Here is a 26570-nt window from a genome sequence, read left to right as displayed (position 1 = left end):
CCTTTTCTACAGACCCATCTGACCTCTCCCCTCCTCCCCAGGCTGCTCCTCGCCAGGCCGAGCTAGGTCCCAATTCTTCCTCAGCCTCCGCTCCTCCACCCTATAATCCTTTTATCACCTCCCCTCCTCACACCTGGTCCGGCTTACAGTTTCGTTCCGTGACTAGCCCTCCCCAACCTGCCCAGCAATTTACTCTTAAAAAGGTGGCTGGAGCTAAAGGCATAGTCAAGGTTAATGCTCCTATTTCTTTATCCCAAATCAGATAGCGTTTAGGCTCTTTTTCATCAAATATAAAAATCCAGCCCAGTTCATGACTTGTTTGGCAGCAACCCTGAGACACTTTACAGCCCTAGACCCTAAAAGGTCAAAAGGCCGTCTTATTCTCAAAATACATTTTATTACCCAATCTGTTCCCGACATTAAATAAAATTCCAAAAATTAAATTCCGGCCCTCAAACCCCACAACAGGATTTAATTAACCTCGCCTTCAAGGTGTACAATAATAGAAAACAGTTGCAATTCCTTGCCTCCACTGTGAGACAAACCCCAGCCACATCTCCAGCATATGAGAACTTCCAAACGCCTGAACCGCAGTGGCCAGGCGTTCCTCCAGAACCTCCACCCCCAGGAGCTTGCTACAAGTGCCAGAAATCTGGCCACCAGGCCAAGGAATGCCCGCAGCCCGGGATTCCTCCTAAGCCGCGTCCCATCTGTGTGGGACCCTACTGGAAATCCGACTAACTCACGTGGCAGCCACTCCCAGAGCCCCTGGAACTCTGGCCCAAGGCTCTCTAACTGCTTCCCAGATCTTCTTGGCTTAGCGGCTGAAGACTGACGCTGCTCGATCACCTCAGAAGCCCCCTAGACCATCATGGACGCCGAGCTTCGCGTAACTCTCACAGTAGAGGGTAAGTCTGTCCCCTTCTTAATCAATACGGAGGCTACCCACTCCACATTACCTTCTTTTCAAGGGCCTGTTTCCCTTGCCTCCATAACTGTTGTAGCTATTGATGGTCAGGCTTCTAAACCTCCCCAACTCTAGTGCCAACTTAGGCAATACTCTTTTAAGCACTCCTTTTTAGTTATCCCCACCTGCCCAGTTCCCTTATTAGGCCGATACACTTTAACAAATTATCTGCTTCCCTGACTATTCCTGGATTACAGCTACATCTCATTGCCGCCCTTCTTCCCAATCCAAAGCCTCCTTTGTTCCTCCTCTTTTATCCCCCCACCTTAACCCACAAATATAAGATACCTCTACTCCCTCCTTGGTGACCGATCATGCACCCCTTACCATCTCATTAAAACCTAATCACCCTTACCCCACTCAATGCCAAGATCCCATCCCACAGCATGCTTTAAAAGGACTAAAGCCTGTTATCACTCACCTGCTACAGCATGGCCTTTTAAAGCCTATAAACTCTCCTTACAATTCCCCCATTTTACCTGTCCTAAAACCAGACAAGCCTTACAAGTTAGTTCTGGATCTATGCCTTACCAACCAAATTGTTTTGCCTATCCACCCCATGGTGCCAAACCCATATATTCTCCTATCCTCAATACCTCCCTCCACAGTCCATTATTCTGTTCTGGATCTCAAACATGCTTTCTTTACTATTCCTTTGCACCTGTCATCCCAGCCTCTCTTCGCTTTCACTTAGACTGACCCTGACACTCATTAGGCTCAGCAAATTACCTGGGCTGTACTGCCGCAAGGCTTCACAAACAGCCCCCATTACTTCAGTCAAGCCCAAATTTCTTCCTTATCTGTTACCTATCTAAGCATAATGCTCATAAAAACACACGTGCTCTCCCTGCTGATCGTGTCCGATTAATCTCCCAAACCTCAATCCCTTACAAAACAACAACTTTCCTTCCTAGGTATGGCTAGTGTGGTCAGAATTCTTACACAAGAGCCAGGACCGCACCCTGTAGCCTTTCTGTCCAAACAACTTGACCTTACTGTTTTAGCCTAGCCCTCATGTCTCCATGCAGTGGCTGCTGCGCCCTAATACTTTTAGAGACCCTCAAAATCACAAACTATGCTCAACTTACTCTCTACATTTCTCATAACTTCCAAAATCTATTTTCTTCCTCATACCTGATGCATATACTTTCTGCTCCCCAGCTCCTTCAGCTGTACTCACTCTTCGTTAAGTCCCACAATTACCATTGTTCCTGGCCCGGACTTCAATCTGGCCTCCCACATTATTCCTGATACCACATCTGACCCCCATGACCGTATCTCTCTGATCCACCTGACATTCACCCCATTTCCCCATATTTCCTTCTTTCCCGTTCCTTACCCTGATCACGCTTGATTTATTGATGGCAGTTCCACCAGGCCTAATCGCCACACACCAGCAAAGGCAGGCTATGCTATAGTACAAGCCACTAGCCTGCCTCTTAGAACTTCTCATATTCTTTCCATCGTAGAAATCTATCCTCAAGGAAATAAATTCTCAGTGTTCCATCTGCTATTCTACTACTCCTCAAGGATTATTCAGGCCCCCTCCCTTCCCTACACATCAAGCTCGAGGATTTGCCCCCACCCAGGACTGGCAAATTAGCTTCACTCAACATGCCCCAAGTCAGATAACTAAAATACCTCTTAGTCTAGTTAGACACTTTCACTGGATAAGTAGAGTCCTTTCCTACAGGGTCTGAGAAGGCCACCGCAGTCATTTCTTCCCTTCTGTCAGACATAATTCCTCAGTTTAGCCTTCCTACCTATACAGTCTGATAACAGACCAGCCTTTATTAGTCAAATCAGACAAGCAGTTTTTCAGGCTCTTAGTATTCACTGAAACTTTTACATGCCTTACGGTCCTCCGTCTTCAAGAAAAGTAGAATGGACTAAAGGTCTTTTAAAAACACACCTCACCAAGCTCAGCCACCAACTTAAAAAGGACTGGACAATACTTTTACCACTTTCCCTTCTCAGAAGTCAGACCTGTCCTCAGAATGCTACAAAGTACAGCCTATTTGAGCTCCTGTATAGATGCTCCTTTTTATTAGGCCCCAGTCTCATTCCAGACACCACACCAACTTAGACTGTGCCCCCCAAAAAACTTGTCATCCCTACTATCTTCTGTCTAGTCATACTCCTATTCACCGTTCTCAATTACTCATACATGCCCTGCTCTTGTTTACACTGCCGGTTTACACTGTTTCTCCAAGCCATCACAGCTGATATCTCCTGGTGCTATCCCCAAACTGCCACTCTTAACTCTTGAAGTAAATAAATAATCTTTGTTGACAGGACTATGCTGAATTTCCTTAGGCACTCTAATTAGATGTCCTAGGTCCTCCCAATTCTTAGACCTTTAATACCTGTTTTTCTCCTTCTCTTATTCCGTTTAGTTTTTCGATTCATACAAAATCGTATCCAGGCCATCACCAATAATTCTAAATGACAAATGTTTCTTCTAACAGTCCCACAATATCACCCCTTACCACAAAATCTTCCTTCAGCTTAATCTCTCCCACTCCAGGTTCCCACACCGCCCCTAATCCCGCTCGAAGCAGCCCTGAGAAACATCGCTCATTATCTCTCCATACCACCCCCAAAAATTTTCACCATCCCAACACTTTACCACTATTTCGTTTTATTTTTCTTATTAATATAAGAAGACAGGAATGTCAGGCCTCTGAGCCCAAGCTAAGCCATCATATCCCCTGTGACTTGCAGGTACACATCCAGATGGCCGGTTCCTTAACTGATGACATTCCACCACAAAAGAAGTGAAAATGGCCTGTTCCTGCCTTAACTGATGACATTGCCTTGTGAAATTCCTTCTCCTGGCTCATCCTGGCTCAAAAGCTCCCCTACTGAGCACCTTGTGGCCCCCACTCTGCCCGCCAGAGAACAACCCAACCCCCCTTTTACTGTAATTTTCCTTTACCTACCCAAATCCTATAAAACGGCCCCACCCCTGTCTCCCTTCGCTGACTCTCTTTTCGGACTCAGCCCGCCTGCACCCAGGTGAAATAAACAGCCATGTTGCTCACACAAAGCCTGTTTGGTGGTCTCTTCACACGGACGCGCATGAAAAAAGGCAAGAAAAAAAAAACAGGAGAAACTGGGAGCAGGTAGCGACAAGCCCTCACTCCTGGTGCAGTGGCCGGGAACTGCCAGCTTTTTCCCGGAACATTTGCGAGCATCCTTTCTGTTCACTGTATGGTAACGATCGTAATAACACTCCATTCCATAACACTCAGCCCCCATATTACATCATTCAGTTCCAAAACACTGGATAAATGTGAATGCGTCTTCACAATGCCTCCAAAAGCCGTAAGAAATTATGTTTCAAAAACACCAAAAACCAAGGACATAAAAGTATTGGAGGTTTCCAAATGAATCACAGATTTCAAGGGTCAGTGCAGGCACAGAACAGCTTAAGAATAAACACCTACCTTGCCAAAGTCTCCTGTTCATTGCTGGGGACACCAACAAGAGCAATGAAAACATACCCCTGGGCCAGCCAGCCAGCAGATGCTGGAGAGGGCCTCGCTGTTAGTGGCTTCCCAGACAGCTGTGGGAACTCTGAACCCATCTCCTCCCTCCCAGTAAACTCCCCCATAGCAACTCCTAAGTTCTGCACTGGCAACAACACCTTTTCCCTCGTCTTACCCAGCCCCCTCCTTCCTGCACTTCCCTCCTCCCTGATCTTTGTCCTTCAGAGGTGACATGCAGGCTCTCTAGGCTGTCCAACAGGCAGCTCACAGTACTCAGCAGGCCCAGCTGTGAACTACACCCCACAGCAGCTCCAGTTTGGAGAATGTAACGGACAGCTTGGGAGCACTAATGCATTTCTGCTATCACTTGTCATTTTAAAGAGTAACACATTTTCTCTCTCTTCTTAAAACAAACCCCACATTACCCTCCATCTTTCTTCTCCATCTCTGACTCAGTTCTCAGAGCATCTGCCCTTGACGACACTCACCAGAGACGAGCAAATGCCAGTGAAGGTTGCGCTGTTACCAAACAGCATCCCATCTGAGCCTGAGTCATTCTCCAGCCACGAGGATCCTCAATCTCCTTTTCACAGGTGAGGAAAGTGAGATTGAGAAAGAATGCGACTTCCCCGGTGTGACTCAGCTCATGTGCCCATGCTGACTTCTGGGGTGCTATGGGCTGAATGTTTGTGTCCCCAAAAATTCCTATGCTGAAACTGAATCTTCAAGCCAATGGCATTAGGAGGCAGGGCCTTTGGGAGGTGATTAGGTCATAAGGGTGCAGCCTTCATGAATGGGATTAGTACCCTCACAAGAGAGGTTCCAAGGAGCCTGTATGCCTCTTCCACTATATGAAGATGCAGCAAGAAGGCACCACCTATGAGGAACGGTGAAACTAGACACTAAATCAGCCAACACCTTGATTTTGGAATTCCAGCCTCCAGAACTGTGAGCAACTTTCTGTTGTTTATACACCAGTCAGTTTATGGTATTTTATGATAGCAGACCAAACAGACTCAGACAAAGAGCATTAAGGAGTGACTTTAACAGCAATACAACCAGCTGGAAAGTAAAGAGAAGGAAAAAGAGCAAGTGAGGTATCTAGGAAATGATATTAATGATGAGCTCCAGTAACCAAGGAATATATATATATACAGCTGACATAAAGCAACGTGGTGAATCTCAAATATACTATCAAGAAAAAGAAGATCAAAAGACATAAAGGATTACCACTTATGGAATGTTTACCAGTTTATCATATTAATAAAGGCTATGATGGATACAGATGAACAGCCTGATGAAGCGAGACATAGGGTGAGGTCTGGAAGAGTCCAGAGTGCAGGAGCTGCTGTCCCCACAGAGCTCGGGTCTGCCACCCTCCAGGCATGTAGACGTGTTACCAGCCACAAAGCTTTCAAAACCCCATACTTGTCAAGGCCTCGTCAAGGAGGCATAATGGATTATTAACTCTACTTCCAGCCCTCTCCCCTCTCTGGAAAATGGAGGATGGAGCCAGAAGCTCCAAGCTTCTAATCATGGCTTGGTCTATCTGGTGACCAACCCCCACGCAGGAGCCCATTAAGAGTAGCCTTGTTAGTGAGAGGTCAGCCCTCGCTCGCTCTCGGCGCCTCCTCTGCCTGGGCTCCCACTTTGGCGGCACTTGAGGAGGCCTTCAGCCCACCACTGCACTGTGGGAGTCCCTTTCTGGGCTGGCCAAGGCCGGAGCCGGCTCCCTCAGCTTGCAGGGAGGTGCGGAGGGAGAGGCGCGAGTGGGAACCGGGGCTGCACACGGCGCTTGCGGGCCAGCTGGAGTTCCGGGTGGGTGTGGGCTTGACGGGCCCCACACTCTGAGCAGCCGCCGGCCCCAGACAATGAGGGGCTTAGCACCTGGGCCAGCGGCTGCAGAGGGTGTACTGGGTCTCCCACCAGTGCCGGCCCACTGGCACTGCGCTCGATTTCTCGCCGGGCCTTAGCTGCCTCCCTGCGGGGCAGGGCTCAGGACCTGCAGCCTGCCATGCCTGAGCCTCCCAACCCATCCGTGGGCTCCTGTGTGGCCCGAGCCCCCGACGAGTGTCGCCCCCTGCTCCACGGCGCCCAGTCCCATCAACCACCCAAGGGCTGAGAAGTGCGGGAGCAAGGCACGGGACTAGTAGGTAGCTCCACCTGTAGCCCCAGTGCGGGATCCCCTAGGTGAAGCCAGCTGGGCTCCTGAGTCTGGTGGGGATGTGGAGAATCTTTGTCTAGCTCAGGGATTGTAGATACACCAATCAGCACTCTGTATCTAGCTCAAGGTTTGTAAACACACCAATTAGCACTCTTTGTCTAGCTCAGGGTTTGTGAATGCATCAGTTGACACTCTGTATCTAGCTAATCTGGTGGGGAGGTGGAGAACCTTTATGTCTAGCTAAGGGATTGTAAATACACCAATCAGCAGGATGTGGGTGGGGCCAGATAAGAGAATAAAAGCAGGCTGCCCGAGCCAATAGTAGCAACCTGCTTGGGTCTGCTTCTACATTGTGGAAGCTTTGTTTTTTCACTCTTTGCACTAAATCTTGCTACTGCTCACTCTTTGGGTCCACATTGCTTTTATAAGCTATGACACTCATCATGAAGGTCTGCAGCTTCATTCCTGAAGCCAGTGAGACCATGAGCCCACCAGGAAGAACGAATAACTCCAGAAGTGCTGCCTTATAGAGCTGTAACACTCATTGTGAAGGTCTGCAGCTTCACTCCTGAGCCAGCCAAATCACGAACCCACTAAGAAGGAAGAAACTCCGAACACAGCCAAACATCAGAAGGAACAAACTCCAGCACGCGTCACCTTAAGAGCTGTAACCCACCGCGAGGGTCCACGGCTTCATTCTTGAAGTCAGGGAGACCAAGAACCCACCAATTCTAGACACATTAGGACAAGAACAGCTGTGCTGCTATCACCCAGGAAATCCCAAGAGATTTCGGAGTGGAGTGATGTGTCAGGAACCAGGGTCAAAGATTAAATAGAACAAAAGCTACCCCTACCACCCAGGAAGTCCCAAGGGCTTCAGAAGCTCTGTACCAGGTGCTGTCATCACTGAAAATTACAAAAGTTCTAAAAGCTCTGTGTCAGCAATCAGGATCAATAACCAAATGTTAGAACAAAAAGATTCTTAGTACCCTTCTCAAGAACCAAGGGCTGAGACCAATAAACACATACATTTCTTATTATTTAACAGTATTCAACAAACATCAAAAACAAGTTGGCTGCTCTATTACAGAGAACAAAGTGAATTTTTCTATTTCCCAACCCACTCCTAACAGTGGTACAGCTGGTTGACCTTGGAACAATTTTGTTGTTGAGACAGAGTCTCACTCTATCTCCCAGGCTAGAGTGCAGTGGTGAGATCTCGGCTCACTGCCACCTTTGCCTCCCAGGTTCAAGCGATTCTCTGCCTCAGCCTCCCAAGTAGCTGGGATTACAGTTGCCTGCCACTACGCCTGGCTAATTTTTTTTTTTTTTTTAAGTAGAGACAGGGTTTCACCATCTTGGCCAGGCTGGTCTTGAACTCTTGACCTCATGATCCACCCACCTCGGCCTCCCAAAGTGCCAGGATTACAGGCATGAGCCACTGAACCTGGCCAATTCTTTTTTTTTTTTTTTTTTTTTTTTTTTTTTGAGACAGTCTCCCTCTGTTGCCCAGGCTGGAGTGCAGTGGCGTGATCTCGGCTCACTGCAACCTTCACCCCCTGGGTTCAAGAGATTCTCCTGCCTCAGCCTCCTGAGTAGCTGGGATTACAGGTGCCCGCCATCACAGCCGGTTAATTTTTGTATTTTTAGTAGAGACGACATTTCACCATGTTGGCCAGGCTGGTCTGAAATTCCTGACCTCAGGTGATCCACCCGCCTCAGCCTCCCAAAGTGCTGGGGTTACAGTTGTGGGCCACTGCGCCCAGCTGGGAACAATTCTTGATCCTTTCTTGTTATGTGTTTGAAAAGCATAAAAATACTTAACAATACTTGGAAGTCCTTTAACAGAAGACTTTACTCCATAACAATTCCTTCCTCCCAACTTTCTTACAATGATGACATACATGAGAAGAAACGAAGTTCCAAATTCAAAAAAGGAAGGGTTAAGTAAATTATCTAGTGGTCGATCAGTATGTGCCATCATAATTAGAATTAGCAAAGACTTGCATAATTACAATACAGGTTTTTGCAAAAGCCCAAGTTGTACTCTAGAACTGCTAAATCCCTTTTTCTGCCAATCCATCTTTCCCAAAAGTCACAAATCTACATTCTAACTAGGTAAGGTGCAAATAATTAGGAAAATACAGGAAAAGTCAAGAAACAAAGCTCCTACATAAAAGACACCACCGACCAATTCACCATCGATAGTAGATGGTCGTGAAATGTTCATAACGTGGACTCCGAACTCCTACAGCGGAGTTTCCTGCTGGCAGTAGGGGTGGGACATGGAGGACCTACATATGTGACACTCCAACCCAGTCACGTTTTCAATCTTAAAATACACTCTCTTAAGAAGTAATACAAACCCCTTTTAAAGGTATCATATGGGGCCAAGTGTGGTGGCTCACACCTGTAATCTCAGCACTTTGGGAGATCAAGGTGGGCGGATCACCTGAGGTCAGGAGTTCAAGACCAGCCTGGCCAACATGGTGCAACCCCGTCTCTACTAAAAATACAAAAAAATTAGCCGGGCATGGTGGCGGGCACCCATAATCCCAGCCACTTGTGAGGCTGCGGTACAAGAATTCCTTGAACCTGGAAGGCATAGGTTGCAGTGAGCCAAGATTGCCCCACTGCACTCCAGCCTGGGTGACAAAGTGAGACTCCTTCAAAAAAAAAAAATAAGTATCAGATATTAAGAAACGTGATGATACTTAGGAAAAATTGGAGCCAACATCCTATGAAGTTGATGGGGATTTCATTTTTTTTATTTTTTCTTGAGACGGAGTCTCGCTCTGTCGCCCAGGCTGGAGTGCAGTGGCGCAATCTCGGCTCACTGCAAGCTCCGCCTCCTGGGTTCACGCCATTCTCCTGCCTCAGCCTCTCCGAGTAGCTGGGACTACAGGCGCCCGCCACCACACCCGGCTAATTTTTTTGTATTTTTTAGTAGAGAAGAGGTTTCACTGCGGTCTCGATCTCCTGACCTCGTGATCCGCCCGCCTCCGCCTCCCAAAGTGCTGGGATTACAAGCGTGAGCCACCGCGCCCGGCCGGGATTTTATTTTTTTATACAGGAAAGCTAGTTTTCAGATCTTCCACAGCGGCTACCTATCCTTTCCCAAATGATCCTCAATTAATCTTTGACTAAAGAGGCACCAAAAGCTCTGAAGAGAATATAGCTCCCCCGACACACTGAACAACTCCCTCATGGCTTCCCCATCTTGAGAATGTTCTACCGTAATGTTCTACTGTACTTACCATAATAGTGTGTTCAGGAAATTTGGCACGGACGAGTTTCACGAATTCCACAAAATGTTCTGAATACCCATTGGCCACATCCAGGCAAATAAATTTAACCTGTGGCACAGCTTCCAGGATGCTGGTCATCTTTTCCAGATCGTTCTGCCCACTGCCTGAACTCACGGCTACATGCTGCACCAAAATAAACCAAGAAGACAGGCATAAACAGTAGCATTCAGACATCAGACCCTGCCCCTATTTATGCACCTATTCTGAGACAGTAAAACAACCCTTTTTGGTCTACCCTAATCAAATGCACAGTGCACCTGCTCAAGACACATGCAACAGCAGAGGTAAAGGGAATTCATTCATTAAATTATCTAAACTTTGGCCAGGCACGGTGGCTTATGCTGTAATCCTAGCACTTTGCGAGGCCAAGGCGGGCAGATCACCTGAGGTAGGAGTTTGAGACCAGCCTGGCCAACATGGTGAAACCCCGTGTCTACTAAGAATACAAAAATTAGCCAAGTGTGGTGGCTCATGCCTGTAATCCCAGCACTTTGAGAGGCCGAGGCAGGTGGATCACCTGAGGTCAGGAGTTCAAGACCAGCCTGGCCAACATGTTGAAACTCTATCTCTACTAAAAATACAAAAATTAGCCAGGCGTGGTGGCAGGTGCCTGTAATCCCTGCTCCTTGGGAGGCTGAGGCAGGAGAATAGCTTGAACCTGGGGGGCAGAGGTTGCAGTGAGCCGAGATGGCGCCATTGCACTCCAGTCTGGGCAACATAACGAGATTCCATCCGCCACCACCCCCCGCCAAAAATAAAATAATAACTACCGGCATGATGGTATCATAGCAGGGAAACTCAAGGGAGGACAATGAGCAAGAACTAGGAAGTTTCCAGGAAGGAGAAATAGCCAATCAACTCAGGTTTCCCCACATGAAAGCTGTGGCCTTCACCCTGAGCACCTTGCTTGGGGAGCAAGAGAGGGGAAGAGATCTGAAATGCCTCTTAAAAACTCTTTACTATTTTTATTTTCACTCCCAATAAAATAATAGTGCAGCATGTGACATAGTTTGGATATTGTCCTCACCCAAATCTCATGTTGAAATATGATCCCGAGTGCTGGAGGTGGGGTCTGGTGGGAGGTGTATGGGTCATGGGGGTGGATCCCTTATGAATGGCTTGGGCCATCCCCTTGGTGATCTCTCCGTCTGAGTTCACAGGAGATCTGGTGATTAAAAGTGTGTGACCTCCCACCCTCTCTTTCTCTCTCCCACTTCGCCTTCCACCATGATTGGAAGCTTCCCAAGGCCTTCCCAAAAGCAGATGGGTGGCACTATGCTTCCTGTACAGCCTGCAGAACCATTAGCCAATCAGAACTCTTTTCTTTATAAGTTACCCAGTTTCAGGCATTTATCTAAAGCAATGCAAGAACAGCCTAATACAGCATGCAAATCTCAACCTATACACAGAACTGCAAATCTGTTTTCCTATTAAAGGGATAAAATTTCCCACGGTGTGAAAAGAAGCCTGACATGATCTTTCACAACTACACTTGTACATGTTTAAATCTGAAGCCACCACATCCTCTCCTAGTAACACCCTTGTCCCTTAACTTCCACCAGTGCCCTTGAACCTCATACCTCTCCCTTCTCTGAACATCTGCCCCTTGGGAAAGGACTTGTTTTCACTAATTTGTGCCTTAGTGAAACTAAGACATGGATTGTTTATATTTTAACTCTATAAACCCTGGGCCATATGAGTGACCTATCTTAATATCCTTTATGTTATTCCCCCAAATCATAACAATGTAGCTACAGCACAGAGACTGAGTGTGAGCTCATGGTTAACATGACACATATTTACTCCAGCCTTCTCTGTGCATTCACGCCTGGGCCTCGTGGCTCACAGCTCTGCCCTGTGCCAGCCCAATCCACACAAGCCCACTCTCCCACCCACTAGAGCTCTGCGCTCTGCTTTTTTTTATCTTACTTCATTTCTGCTTAAGTACACTATATGCAGCTTGAGACCGGTTGCCTTCTCTCACTGCTACTAAGTTTTTAACATTATCCCTTTTGAATTTGCCTTTTATTTGGTGGCGGGCTGTGTAGTAAGTCGATGTATCACACTTGGTAAGGAAAGCCACAGTTCCAATTAACAATACATTGCCAAAAACTCCCTTAAAGAAGGTGGAGGGAGGCCGGGCGTGGTGGCTCATGCCTATAATCCCAGCACTTCAGGAGGCCGAGGTGGGTGGATCATTTGAGGCCAACATGGTGAAACCTTGTCTCTACTAAAAATACAAAAATTTAGCCGGGCTAGGTGGTGCGCACCTGTAATCCCAGCTACTCAGGAGGCTGAGGCAGGAAAACCACTTGAACCCGGGAGATGGGGTTGCAGTGAGCAGAGATCACGCCACTGCACTCCAGTCTGGGTGACAAGAGCAAAACTCTGCCTCAAACAAAAAAAAATAAAAGAAGTTTGGAGGGAGGTCTGAGAAAAAGAAAAAAAGAAAATCATTATTCCCAAACTTATTATAGGGAAAAACAGAAGAAAGCGAAAACAAGCACAATTCACTTGAACACAATATGGCAAAAATGAAGGACTTACTATTGAGTCAGAATTATTTTATCTCCAAAACCACTTTTTCACTAATCAAAATCCACATAATTAAAGCACAGTGACAACAACCACAAAAAGCCAGTGAGACCTTGAAAATGGTACGATCTGAAGTCATTTTCCAATCATAAATGATCTGACCAGCAGGGAACACCTCTAACCCACGGAGACCTGTCTGTGGCTTCAGCTCAGAACCACCTGAATGTGGCAGGAGCAAGTGCAGGCATGTTGCAGCAAGGCTTTCTGTTGTTTTTTTTTTAACAGCTTTTTGAAATATAATGACATACCATACAATTCACCCATTCAACATGCACAATTCAATGATTTTTAGTATATTTAGAGTTCTGTAACCATCATGATCGATTTTAGAACATTTTCATAATCCTCCCAAAGAAAGTCTCATACCCCTTAACCACACTCCCTCCCACACTTCCTCAGCCCCTCAGGCCACTAATCTATTTTATGACTTAGATTTGCCTATTCTGGACATTTCCTAGAAATAGGATCATAGATGCTCTGGCCTTTGCGTGTGGCCTTTTCTTTTCTGAGACAGAGTTTCGCTCTCATTGCCCAGGCTGGAGTGCAATGGCACAATCGTGGCTAACCGCAACCTCCACCTCCTGGGTTAAAGCAATGTTCCTGCCTCAGCTTCCTGAGTAGCTGGGATTAAAGGCATGCGCCACCACACACGGCTAATTTTGTATTTCTAGTAAAGACAGGGTTTCTCCATGTTGGGCAGGTTGGACTCGAACTCCCAACCTCAGGTGATCCACCCGACTAGGCCTCCCAAAGTTCTGGGATTACAGGCATAAGCCACCGTGCCGGGCTGCATCTGGCCTTTTCACTTAGTGAAATGTCCTCAAGGTTCGTCCATGCTGTAGCCTGTATCAGACCTTGACTCCTTCTTACGGCTGAACAATATTTCACTGTATGGATATACCTTATATTGTTTGTCCTTTCACCCACTGATAAACATTTGGGTTGTGTCTACTTTTGGGCTATTATGAATAACGCTGCTATGAACATTCATGTACAACTTTTTCTGTGGAAATATGTTAATTTCTGTTGAGTCTACACCTAGAAATGGAATTGCTGGGTCACATGGAAACTCTAATGTTTAACATTCCAGGAACTGACAACTGTTTTCCAAAGCAGCTGTACCATTTTCCATTCTCAGCAGTGAATAAGGGTTCCAGTTCCTCCACATCCTCAACATTTATTGTCTTTTTTTTAATAGAAATGGGGGTCTCACTATGTTGACCAGGCTGGCCTTGAACTCCTGGGTTCAAGCAGTCCTCCCACCTCAGCCTCCCAAAGTGCTGGGATTACAGGCATGACCCACGGTGCCTGGCTATTATCTGTCTTTTTGATGACAGCCATCCTGTTGGGTGTTTACTCAACTCTAAAACACCTTGTTATACTCAGAAGTTTTCTCTACAGCCAAAAGACTGGATCTACCTTGAATTACCCGGTAGGAAACACAGGTCTTCCCCAAGCTCTTGGGATATAACACTTCATCTTTCAAGGGAAAACAGACATTTCTTACAGATAAATCCTAGTATTTTAATAATACAATATGGAAACAAGTTTTCTCAGCAAATCCCTGGCAATGGCACAGGGCTAGAGAAACACCAAACTCTCGATGTCTCTCTGCTACTGACTGAAATCCTCTTGACAGCTCTGAAGATTTTGTTCCCCCTGCAACACTAGTAATTGATAACCAGGCTGTAGTCGTACCTGCAGGCATTCTGGGTGATTTGTGGCAAAGAGCTTCCAGTCATCCAGGGAGTAATGCTTATGAATTGCTGTAAACATGGAGTGCTAGGAAACAAAACAACACCATTAGGATGGGAAGCCAAGTGAGAGCCCCCCTCCCTCCTCCATCTGGAGGTGGTGATCCAACAAGACAAAGGCATCAGTGTTCCTGCCATCCATGCTTAATTTGCTTTGAATATGCTCCTAGCAGCCAAAGCCAGACAAAGGTACAACCATTGAAATCATAATACCCTGTTTCCCATTCTAATCTGGTTAGACAATACCGCATTCAGGACTAGGGAGGCTCTGCCAGAAGGCAGGAGAAGGATAAAAGAGAATTCTCAGAGCCCTGCCCAGCCCACCCAGGCTCCCACCCACACCTATATTATTAGGCCAAAAGCAGCACAGATGGTCCAAAGAGAAAACCAGGCAGCAGGTCCCCTGCCCAGGAGAAGGACCATCCTAACACAAACTTCTGCTTAGCCAGCCCTGAAGAACCCCACCTTAACCCTGAAAGCTTTCTCTTGTGTTCACAACCGGAACACTTCTTGCTAAAAGGTAAGTCCATTAAATCTTGACAGTGGGAATTATATAAAGTATAATCCTAAATCTATGACTACTGCCCCAGCATTTATGACCTGCTTTGTGTCAGTCTTTTCGTTTAATTTTTGGAACAACTTTCAACAGCATTATTAGCTTCGTGGGCATAAATGGAGCTTAAGAAGTTTAAATTGCCCAGGCATGGTGGCTTACGCCTGTAATCCCAGCACTTTAGGAGGCCGAGGCAGGAGGATCACTTAAGCCCAGGAGTTCGAGACCAGCCTGGCAACATGGCAAGACCCCATGTCTATTTAAAAAACAAAAAACAAATCAAATGTATAAAATTTGCTGAGCGTGGTGGCACATTCCTGTAATCCCAGCATTTGGGGAGGCTGAGGTGGGTGGATCACCTGAGGTCAGGAGTTCAAAACCAGCCTAACTAACATGGTGAAACCCCATCTCTACTAAATACAAAAAATTAGCCAGGCATGGTGGAGCGCCTGTAATCCCATCTACTCAGGAGGCTGAGGCAGGAGAATCACTTGAACCTGGGAGGTGGAGGTTGCACTGAGCCAAGATGGCGCCATTGCACTCCAGCCTGGGCAACAAGAGTGAAACTCCATCTCAAAAACAAAACAAAACAAAATTACAAAATATAACAACTGCATGGCGAGGAAGAGGCGAAGGCCTCTTCCAAACTTGGATCTGACTATGGAGATTGGACACCTTGCCCTTTAACAGAAGCCTCCCACCTAACTTCTCTGGGGCTACCTATGTCTCCATCTACAACTTCTCATTCTAAACTTCTATGACTTCAGTAACTTGCGCTAGTTCTATGGATCCTAGAAACGGGAAATTCACAGTAGTCACCCACGGTTAGCTACACCAGTCTATGCTATTCTGTTAGCAGGGAGACTTCCTAGGAAAACGGTAAGAGCACAGCAAGTTCTAGGTTTTTCCTGGACTATAATCTATTATGTGAATAAATCGGACTTGATTGCTCCCTGGTTCCCCTCACTTTTATACTAACATATAATTCATTAACAGCAATGGTTGATGACACAGCAGAGCAGGGAAAGAGTGAGGAGAAAAAAATACCAGTTCCTTAGCAATTAATTTATTAGCCTCTGCCCCAATACTCAGTAGGGGCTGAGGTCTGACAGACAATGCAGGTGATCATGGAATCTGGCAGACCACCCCTACTCCATTTTGGGAGCTCATAATTTATTTGAGAATCTTTTCTGTCGAATCACTGGCTAATAATGAATCTCAGTGTCTCCTGTGGTTAGACTTGCTGCCCACAGTGAGAAGCTCTCTCAACTAATTGGATTTATCTTTTCACTTGGCAGGCATTATCCACAGGAAAGACAGAACCCCTGAGTGCAGCAGACATTCCACATCTAGGATGCAGAAGACGCTCTGCACCTCACCCATAAAGGTCCTGCCCACAAACGGGTTTTCGTTTATTTTTCCCAAAGCCAGGATACTATTTTTAATTTTTTAAAATTTTATTTTAACAAACAGTACTTCTCAGATTGATCTATACAATGAATTTTTTTTTTTTTTTTTTTTTTTTTAGACAGGGTCTTCTTGCTGTGTCACCCAGGCTGGAGTGCAGTGGCGCAATCTTGGCTCACTGCAACCTCCGCCTTCCAGCTCAAGTGATCTTCCCACCTCAGCCTCCTGAGTAGCTGGGACTACAGGCTCACACCACCACACCCGGCCAATTTTCATATTTTTTTGTAGAAATGAGGCTTCGCCATGTTGTCCACTCTGGTCTTGAACTCCTGAGCTCAAGCAATCTTGCCCCCACCTCCCCAAATCCTGGGATTACAGGTGTGAGCCACTATGCCCAGCCAAAGCAAGGATATTAGCTACCCTCTTTATAGAAAATTAGGCTGGTGTAGTTGGCTAAAAGAGACTTTGAGCTTGTAATGTGATCGTCCATTTAAGTTCACGGGTAAATTCCTTAGATTCTAGAGTCAGTTTGGGTTGGAATCCTGATTCTCTCTCTGTGTACATCTGGCTGAGGGCCTAGGGTAAGTGACCTACCCCTCCCCTCTCTGCCTCAGTTTCCTCATCTGTAAAAGGAACCTATCTTGTTGAGTTGTTTCAAGAATTAAGAGATACAGGCCGGGCACAGTAACTCATGCCTGTAATCCCAGCACTTGGGGAGGCCAAGGCAGGCGGATCACCTGAGGTCAGGAGTTCAAGGCCAGCTTGGCCAACACGGTGAAACCCCATCTCTACTAAAAATACAAAAATTAGCCGGGTGTGGTGGCATGTGCCTGTAATCCTAGCTACTTGGGAGGCTGAGGCAGGAGAATTGTTTGAACCAGGGAGGCGGATGTTGCAGTGAGCCAAGATCACGTCACTGTACTCCAGACTGGGCGACACAGTGAGACTCTGTCTTTAAAAAAAAAAAAAAAGAAATACATTATCTGCAATGTTTCACACATAAGCGCTCGATACATGTATTCAACATAATTATACAGTAAATGCTGCAGCACAGACTGCATACAAAGCAGCTCTGTCTTAATTTTAAAGAGGTTGTCACTTTTCTGCAATATGGCACTCTTCATGTTGTCTAGCTTCTTTCTGTATCTCTAATTTCCAAAACCATCACAGCCATTTTCACGGAAGCAATGGATGCAGATCTAGACCATCTCATTGAACCCAAAGTCCAGACACCGTCCACTTTCTGATTGAAGGGAAAGACAGAGGATGACCCAAAGCATCTCACATTTCTACTCTTCCCTGTGTCTGAATAAAGCCAGGGTCAGCTCCTGATAACCTGTCCACAGTGTGAGCAGCAAAGGAAAAAAACAAAAGCCTACCGCCTCACCTGTGACATCACGGCTGCCATCTCAAATGTGCCCACAGTGTCCATGTTGGCCACGATGATGGGAATCCCTGAGTAGGTCTGCTTTGAATTTCGAAAAGTGAAGGTGCGTTCAAGATCCACCTGTTGGCAAAACAGTTAAAAAAAAAAAAAAAGGGGGGGGAAAGAAATGAGTGCTTTGCTCTTATGTGAAACGTGCAGAATTTCTGGAGTTTGGAGTGAGTAGGAACAACATAAAGGTCCCTGGATTCTCTTAGGGGTCAAAGACAGGTATTCCAAGACACCAGAGCCCCCAAAGAAACCCGGTAAGGCACTGGATCCAGGTGCAAAAGCTGAAATGGGCTCCTCACTTTCCTTGATCAAGCACCAGCAGAAGGCACTGGAAATTCCGCCGTCGAGACAAGCCTCGGAATAGGAAGCTCTCTCCTACTCTCCCAGCCTCTCCAACCCCACTGCTGCCTTCTATCGGCTTCCCTGAAGACCCACATACATGTTGTCTTTGCCCCACCTCCAAGCCCTATAGAAACCATTCCCCTCCTGGGAGCATCTGCTCCACTCTTCCTTGCCAACCATGGCCCTCCTCCTGGAACAATCCCTTCACTTCTTACCTTTCACCTAGAGCCACACTCCAAATTCATCCTGCAGTGAGCACCACACCATTAATCCCACCTTTTACCCTCCACGGCTGCTTTAATTATGAGGATCTTTCAAAAAGCTGGTGGAAAGTACATTGCAACCATATGTTCCCACATATCAACACTTGTTCCTTTGACTTGCAAGCAGCTGGGTGGGGAGGTGGGGGGGTTCCAGTTCTGTAACTTCAAGATCAGGGCATGTAGGACTAACCTTGCTATCCGCAATCCAGAACAACACAGCCACAAGGGTGGGCTTGACAGAAGCCACGTGCTAGATAAAGCCAGGAACTCACCAAGAGCTAGAAGAGTCCGAATTACCTCTCTGACCCAGGGCAGATGCAAGCCTGTCTGCTCACCCACCATCCTCAGCCTGCTCTTATCCCAGGAAGGCTACCTGCTACAGGCTCCACTTCTCAAGTTCATTTCTGGCTGGGATTGGCCAATGGAGGACACTGGGTGGGAAACTGGAGGACAGTGGCAGGCAGAGGTAGGGGGAAGTCCGGGTAGTTCTCCCAGAACCCCTCTGCCTTAGGCAGCTTCACCAGAGCAGCTGCGTTGCCTCCAGGCCTGGATCCTCTGACCAGAGAGGCCTTGTGTATTCCTTGTTCCAGCTTTCCCTAAGAGAACCCAGTCCCTTCCTGGGCTCCAGAGCACCGTCTTCTCCCTCTGACCCTCACCCTAAGGTAAGGGTGGCTTCTTGCTGTTGCTGATTTCTGGGGTACCTTAATATCCTCAGTTGTGTCAGGATACCCCCCATTCAATTCCATGTTTTAAACAGTCAGCATCGTTTGTTTCTCTGGCTGGACTCTGATAGACACGAACCACATTAGAAGTGGGTGCGTCCCCAGGGGGAACTGGCCAGAGGAGCACAGGTATGAATCTTATCCTTCTGCAGTAACTTAGACCTACATTAACCCTGGCTTCATGAATTACACCAGCAAGAGTCATTTTCTGCCAGTGTTTACCTAGATATTCCTCTTATTTTTTTCACTTGAGGCAACTTTCAGTTTGCGATCAGCATTAAGTCAGAAAACACCCTGGGACGGCTCTGGCCCTTTAGCCTTTACATTTCTCTTGCTTCTCAACACAGGGTTCTGTGTCCAGAAGGCATCCTGGGTGAATGATGTCATAAACATGACTGCACAGGCCTCACACAGCCATCAATGAGGAGAAATGAGATGCTGGAAGTGCACGAACCTACGCAGTGGCGCGTCCCTTTCTCCACTTCCTTCCTGATGACTCTGGGTTCTACTTCAGTGGAGCAGTTATAGTGACATTCTGAAAGAGAAATGAAGAGACCTACCCATAGCAACCCTGTGTGTGGCTAATGGCTCTCTAACATTTGGCTTGGCAGGCTTGAAACAATCAGAATTCCTTGGTCTCAAATTAGTCTTCTATCCTCCAACAGGCATGGGGCTAGCTGCTACACTCTGCACCCGGCTGAGATCACAATGGGTTTTTCTTGGCACTCCAAAACCTATCAGCAGGACACAAAACGCAGAGCTCTTCATGGAAAAGGGCAGCCTTAACAGTAAATGCTTCCCCTCATTTCCAGTCCATTTTATGAGCTAGCTCTTTGCCATTGTTAATTCTAAGAATGAGAAATAAAATGATCTTCCCCAACTTTATCCACCCAGACACACACACATAACCCAGGACAGTTGTTCATTAGCAGAGATAAATATTTTAAATATTTCAGCCTCCCAGGAACAACACTTGGCGCTTAGTCTGGCACAGCCGGCCAATATGCCAAATATAGATTTGATTCCCTGTCTAAGCCTGACCTGAAAGGGAACATAAAGTAACAAAGTCCCCTCCCCCACCCGCAAACACACATCTCTGCTGCTCTCTAACAGGCCTTCATTAAAGCCAGTCCTGCCACCCAACATGTCAGGGGCTCAAAAGTGCAAATGGGCTGGCGTGGTAGCTCACACTTGTAATCCCAGTACCGTGGGAGGCTGAGGCAGGCAGATCGCTTAAGCTCAGTTCAAGACCAGCCTGGGCAACATGGTGAAACCCCATCTCTACACAAAATAGAAAAAACTAGCCAGGCTTGGGTGGCGTGAGCCTATAGTCCCAGCTACTCAGGAGGCTGAGGTGGGAGGATTGATTGAACATGGGAGTCTGAGGCTGCAGTGAGCCATGATCATGCTACTGCATGCCAGCCTGAGTGACAGAGCGAGACCTTGTCTCAAAAAAAAAAAAAGTACAAATAGAGGCCCACCTACCACATTCCTAAATAATTCAATGTGATAAGTCCAATGAACAAACTGCTACATAAAATAGGTTCTAACCTCCTATCCAAAAAACAAATTTTATTCACAACCAGAAAGGCACCAGAACATGGTAGCAGGGAGCTGGCCCTGGCCCCCGGTCCACCCCCTTCCCTTCTCACCCAGATCCTTATGTGTGTACAGAGGATCAGCCCCCACCTTCAGTATGCACGTGAAGCTCTGTGCATACCCACATACTTTTCCATAAACAACTGCCACTTGCCCACTCTGAGTTGGAGGTGAGCACACCAGCATCACGGGTGGCCCTTGGAAACACACCAGGGCAAGAGGTCCATGCAGGCCTTAGAATCAGCTCAAAGTCACTTGGGGAAGGATATGCAGGATCCTGAGTAATTGGAGCATGGCCTAAGGAACAACATAGCCCACAGGCCCTGCCTAGTGAGGGATGCAATTAGGGGGGCACACGTGGGACCCAGGACAGAGGCTCCTTTTCCTAGATCTACAGATGGTACCCAGTAAAGCAATTCTCTTATATATTGTGTTTATTACATAATCTATTATATAGACTGCTCGTTATCTGTAACACCTGTCTGAGTACAGTCTTCCAACTTTGTAGTCCTAGTGGCTCAAAACGTGTGGGATAAACTAATGCCTGGCTAAAAGGTAAGAATACTGTGTTCTGGCCCCCAGCCTTTTGCAGTGTTTGGTGGCCCCAGCCCAGACCTCCGAATGTGGATCCAAGCCCTGAAAGCCTCACCATCAGTTATCAGGCTCGTGAGACGCTCATGCCCAGCTGCAGTGCTACCAGCAAGCCGCAGGGTTCCACAAATTGAAAGGGCTTCAGAGGCTGGTCCAGCACACCCGGGTACACATCAGAATCCTCTTAGAAGTGGTTCCAAAATACTCGTGCTCCAGCTGCCTCAAACTTCATGAATCACCACCTTTGTGCTGGACACATTATGCGTATTTTGGAGTGTTTCCCTAGGCGATTCTAACGCATTCATGACTCAGAACAGCGCCAAACTCTTTAATTTTCCAAAGCAAAATGTGCAAAGGCTGTTATGGGTTGAATTATGTCTCCCCCCAAAAAATGTTGAAGCCCTAACCTCCACTACCTGTAAATGTGACCTTACTTAGTTAATAGGGTCATTGCAGATGATCAAGCTAAGGTGAGATCAAGAGGGTGAGCCCTAGTCCAATATGACTGATGTTCTTATAAAAAGGATAAATTTCCGGGCACGTAATCCCAGCACTTTAGGAGGCCGAGGCGGGCGAATCACCTGAGGTCAAGAGTTTGAGACTAGCCTGACCAACATGGAGAAACCTTGTCTCTACTAAAAATACAAAATTAGTCGGGCGTGGTGGTGCATGCCTACAATCCCAGCTACTCGGGAGGCTGAGGCAGGAGAATCGCTTGAACCTGGGAGGCGGAGGTTGCAGCGAGACGCCATTGTACTCCAGCCTGGGCAACAAGAGCGAAACTGCTTCTCGAAAAAAATAAAAAAAAATAAAAAGGAGAAATTTGGACACAGATGCACACATAGGGAGAACCTCATGTGGAGATGAAGGCAGAGATTGGGGACAACTGTCAGCAAACCAGCAGAAGCTGGGAGAAGGGCAAGAAACAGATTCTCCCTCCCAGTCCTCAGAAGGAATCAACCCTGCCAACATCTTGGAATGGGACTGCTACCTTCCAGAACTGTAAGATAATAAATTCTTGTTACTTAAGCCACCAAGTATGTGTTCCTCAGTTACAGCAGCCCCAGGAAACCAGCATACAGGCAAAGATTAAAAAAAAAAAAAAAAGTAATTAGTGACAGAGCTTGGACTAAAACACAGATATCCTTCCTCCCAGCCACTGTGCCATGTTCTCATCCCCCTCAGGCCAACCAGTAGCAGACGGTGAAAGCTAGACCAGAACTCTTCTCACTGGACTGCTGGGAAAAAAACTGCTATGAAGTTTTAAGCAGACTGAACATCTGTTGTGTCTTCTCTGTCCTAAAACAAAATGAGTAATTTGCTGCAATTCTCTTCAATGCCTGACACTTTATTAGTAAGTTTTTGGGGGGTTTATTTTTTGTTTGTTTTTTTAATTCTTATCCGCTGGGTGCGGTGGCTCACACCTGTAATCCCAGCACTTTGGGAGTCTGAGGCAGGTGGATCACCTGAAGTCAAGAGTTCAAGACCAGCCTGGCCAATACGGTGAAACCCCATCTCTACTAAAAATACAAAAATTAGCCGAGTGTGGTGGGTGCCTGTAATCCCAGCTTCTCGGGAGCCTGAGGAAGGAGAATCGCTTGAACCCAGGAGGCGGAGGTTGCAGCGAGCCGAGATCACGCCACTGCACTCCAGCCTGGGTGACAGAGTGAGACTCCGTCTCTAAATAAATAAATAAGTACATTCTTACTAGCTTAAGGACTAGAATAGAATGTTAGAGCCAGAAATGGGTTCTAAGGAAGAAAACACTCAGGGAGAATGCAGGCTCTCCAGCATATCAGATGAAAGCAAAGGTCTTGTCTCAATCCACAAACTCGTCACTTCTCAGAAAAAGATTATCCAAATGTCCCCACGTGACCCTGTGGCGCTTTATTCTTCCATGCCAGGGGCTGGACATTTGAGAGATGAACGCCTCCCTGGAGAATCTGGGCAAAGGCCACCTGGGCCACTGCTACCTGTATTCTTTGCCTCTCAGAGGTGACCTCAGATTCATCTCGTTCATGTTCATTTATGGGAGGCTGGTGGAAATGTCCTTGCAGGAGTCCTGAAGCTTCTGAGGGGGAGATCACTCTTACTGTCCGTTTCCTGCTTATAGCCTGATGATCCATTGCTGGGCCTGGCTCTTAGCAAAACTGTCACAAGGATAAGCCCATCATCAGCTGTCAAAACCCTCCTCCCCCAGCCAGACTCTACTCCCAGGGTGTACGTTCTCTTTCCTGGCTCCACACAAATCCGCTGTTAGGCTCAATGTCGGTCATCTACCGTTCAGTTTCCAATTTGCCTCCAGATATTACTTCTGCCAGGATGCACATATTTTAAGCTTCTGATTGTGCAAGTTAAAGTTTTTATCTGCCTATGAAAAATTTCAGGCATCAACAAGCAAACTGAGAAAACATTGAGAGGGGATTAGGGAGGCCTAACTAGATCCCTCAACGCCACTGAGGCAAGTAAAGTCAGATCATGGGGGTGGCCAGCCAGGCAGCAGCCTCACGCATCAGGGAGCTAAACCATCACGGCAACCGATTAGAAAGGCAATGCTGGTTACCTTGAGTCTCCAGGCCTGTGGCTGGCAAACTCCCACGAACATAAAAATACAAAAGAGACTTCTCAAGGGCACTGAGTTGTCACTGCAATGTGTACATAAAGATTGCAAAGGTGCCATCCCAAACCGGAACATTAGTAGTTAACAATCTGCCCAAATTGTGAAGCCAAGTGTTGCATGACATTGTCGCATGATGTGATAGTATTCCCTGAGAAGGAGTAATTCATTCTATTACATAAAGTTCATTTTAGCTTTAGAGACAGGGTTGTCCAGGCTGAAGTGCAGTAGCACCATCATAGCTCACTGTAACCTCCGGCTCCTGGGCTCAAGCCATCCTCCTGCCTCAGCCTTCCAAGTAGCTGGGACTACAGGTGAGCACCACTGCCCTAATTTTTTAAATTTTTGTTGTAATCTCCAACTGGTGGGCTCAAGCCATCCTCCCGCCTCAGCCTTCCAAATAGCTGGGACTAGAGGTGTGCACAACTGCCCTGGCTGATTTTTTAAATTTTTGTAGAGCTGAGGTCTTGCTATATTGCCTAGGCTGGTCTCGAACTCCTGGCCTCAAGCAATCCTTCCACCTCAGCCTCCTAAAGTGCTGGGATTACAGGTGTGAGCTACTGTGCCTGGCCCTATTACATTAATGTTCAATATTTTACCTTCTCAACATGTTTTCTGGTTCAGAAAATAGGTATATCTTTCTTTTGAACATCCAATTTTCTGAAAAATAAGTTTCTCTCTTCTAAATACATTTGGAATATTTAAAGAATATTGAGGCCACCAAATTATTAGCATATCCAGAATCCCCCTATTTCATCTCTGTCTTGCCTTAGGAATTGGCTACAGCTCATGCTTCCAGAGGCCCAGGCCTGCCCTCCAAACTGTTTTTGTTCCAAGAGTGACCCTCTCTTTAGCACTTGAAAGGTCATGAGGGACAGGCACAGGGTCACCCAATCTGGGGCGATAAGCTTTAATCATTCCTCCCCCACCTCCTCCAGTCCTGCCGGGCTCCAAACCAGCCAATGCTGCTGCTTACAGAAGGCCACTTGGTTTAGTCATTGGCTAACGCGGAGGCTTCCCCAATCCGAGCAAGCCCTCGGCTGGCAGCCCCAGGCACTGCAGTTAGGCCTGGCACCGGAGTGGGCAGCGGACTTCTTTGCTGAGGGGATTTATTTATGGTCTTGTTTGTGGAGCTGGGTCGACGGAGCTGTGCAGGTTGGCCCAGCCTCCTCGTGTTTACTCCTTCAGCCCCAGCCTTCAGCCGTGTCCAGTTTCCTCACATTCCTCTCCAGCTCTCAGCAAAGCCACAGTCACTAGCGCACACTACCCCGGGGCACTCTGCCTTTCAGGGCAACTAGTTTATCCTTCAGGGGCTGGCCTCCCTTCCCCCAGCCTCTGGCTATTTCCAGTCCGGTCTACACCCGTTCCTCAGGATTTGAGTACAACCAGGCAGAACCAGGGAAATGCCCGAGGCTTCCAATTCGCCCCCACCTCTCCCACCCCAAAGCTTTCGAAACGCTTCTCCAGGGCTAGGCAGGGACCGCGGGCTGTCCAGTACCGCAGAGTCCCCAAGCTCCACTGCCAGCAAGGCCGCCAAACTCAGAAAGGAAACCCTGAACTTGTGCCCTGGGTTCTCCTGGATTTTCAGACGCGTTCACGAAGTTCCACCGCTGGACCCGAAGCGAAAGCAGCAGCAATTCTCAGCACTAGGAGACGCTGCCAAAAATCACCGGGATCTGCAGTTGTTTTTCTCGTCCTGTCTCCCCTAGCTCCAGTTTCCTTTTCTTGCTATAAGCGCCCTCGTACCCCCATTCCTTCTAAACCAACTGGCCACTGGATCTCTGCTCATCTGTGGTCGAGTTTCACTGTGAACTTCCCCTAGGCCACCCAACGGGACCGACGTGTAGACAATTTCAATGGGCCCCCGTATCACCGCCCTTAAAGACACCTCACGTCCTGGCAGGTGCTGGGGCGGGGGAACGGGGGCGCAGCGCCCCAACCTCAAACACCGAAGCAGGCAGGGTAACCCGGTGCCACCCCCTTCCATCCACTTGCCCCGCGCCACCCGGAAAAAAAAATCCCACCCCACTGCGACTTCCGAACGGCCCCCACCTCGGCTCGGCTCTTGAGGCTGCTCCGCTTAGGTCGGAGCAGGACATCCTTGAAGTCGAGCTTGAGGTCCGCATCTATGCGGGGCATGGTGCGGCGGCTCCTGGCTGCGGCGGCGACGGCGGGGCGGGGGCGCCTGCGCGGGGCGGCGCAGGGGGCGCCGGGGCTGCTGTGCCGCGGCCGGGAGCTGGCGCGGGCTGGGCGCGCACGCCGCGCTCTTAAACACGCCCAGCCGACCCGCGGTCACGCTTGGCCCGCCCGGGGCACCGCCTCGTCTCGGGCAGGGGCTGAAAGGCAGACTGGTTAGGGACAGACTGGCGGCGAAGCCCTTCCTCCTCGCGCCCCCGCCCTCGTCCTTCTCCCGCCGGTGTACAGCCCGTGGCAGTGACCGAATGGGGACGGGGGAGGGAAATGCGCACCATTCTGTTTGTCCCCAAGGTCCCCGATGGAGAGGGGACTTAGCGTGTGCCTGCCTTATCCAAGGGAAAAGTCGCTCCCTGAGAGCTTTTACTTTTTTTTTTTTTTTTTTTTTTTTTTGAGACAGTCTCACTGTCGCTCAGGCTGGAGTGCAGTGGCGCTATCGCCCCTCATCGCAGCCTCGACTTCCTGGGCTCAAACGATTCTCATGCCTCAGCCTCCTCGAGTACAGGCGCACGCCTCCACACCCGGCTTATTTTAAAAATTATTTCCTAGAGACGGGGTTTCACCATATT

The 26570-nt window shown here is 47.8% G+C and overlaps 1 protein-coding gene across 1 annotated transcript in view; it reads right to left on the bottom strand.

Moving 5' to 3' along the window:
• Window positions 1-26052, bottom strand: part of GMPR (guanosine monophosphate reductase) — a 58337-nt gene extending 32285 nt beyond the window's left edge. The window contains exons 1-4 of the mRNA XM_003263539.3: window positions 25861-26052; window positions 17627-17746; window positions 14224-14307; window positions 9880-10053 (exon numbers count right to left, since the gene is read on the bottom strand). Of these exons, the coding sequence (XP_003263587.1) occupies window positions 9880-10053; window positions 14224-14307; window positions 17627-17746; window positions 25861-25947 (465 nt within the window). The 5' untranslated portion in view covers window positions 25948-26052. The remainder of the gene's footprint in view (window positions 1-9879; window positions 10054-14223; window positions 14308-17626; window positions 17747-25860) is intronic.
• Between the last annotated feature and the right edge of the window lie 518 nt (window positions 26053-26570).

Source organism: Nomascus leucogenys, chromosome 8 (genome assembly GCF_006542625.1).
Source record: "Nomascus leucogenys isolate Asia chromosome 8, Asia_NLE_v1, whole genome shotgun sequence".
NCBI lineage: Eukaryota > Metazoa > Chordata > Mammalia > Primates > Hylobatidae > Nomascus > Nomascus leucogenys.
This window is presented reverse-complemented; position numbering and strand designations above follow the sequence as displayed.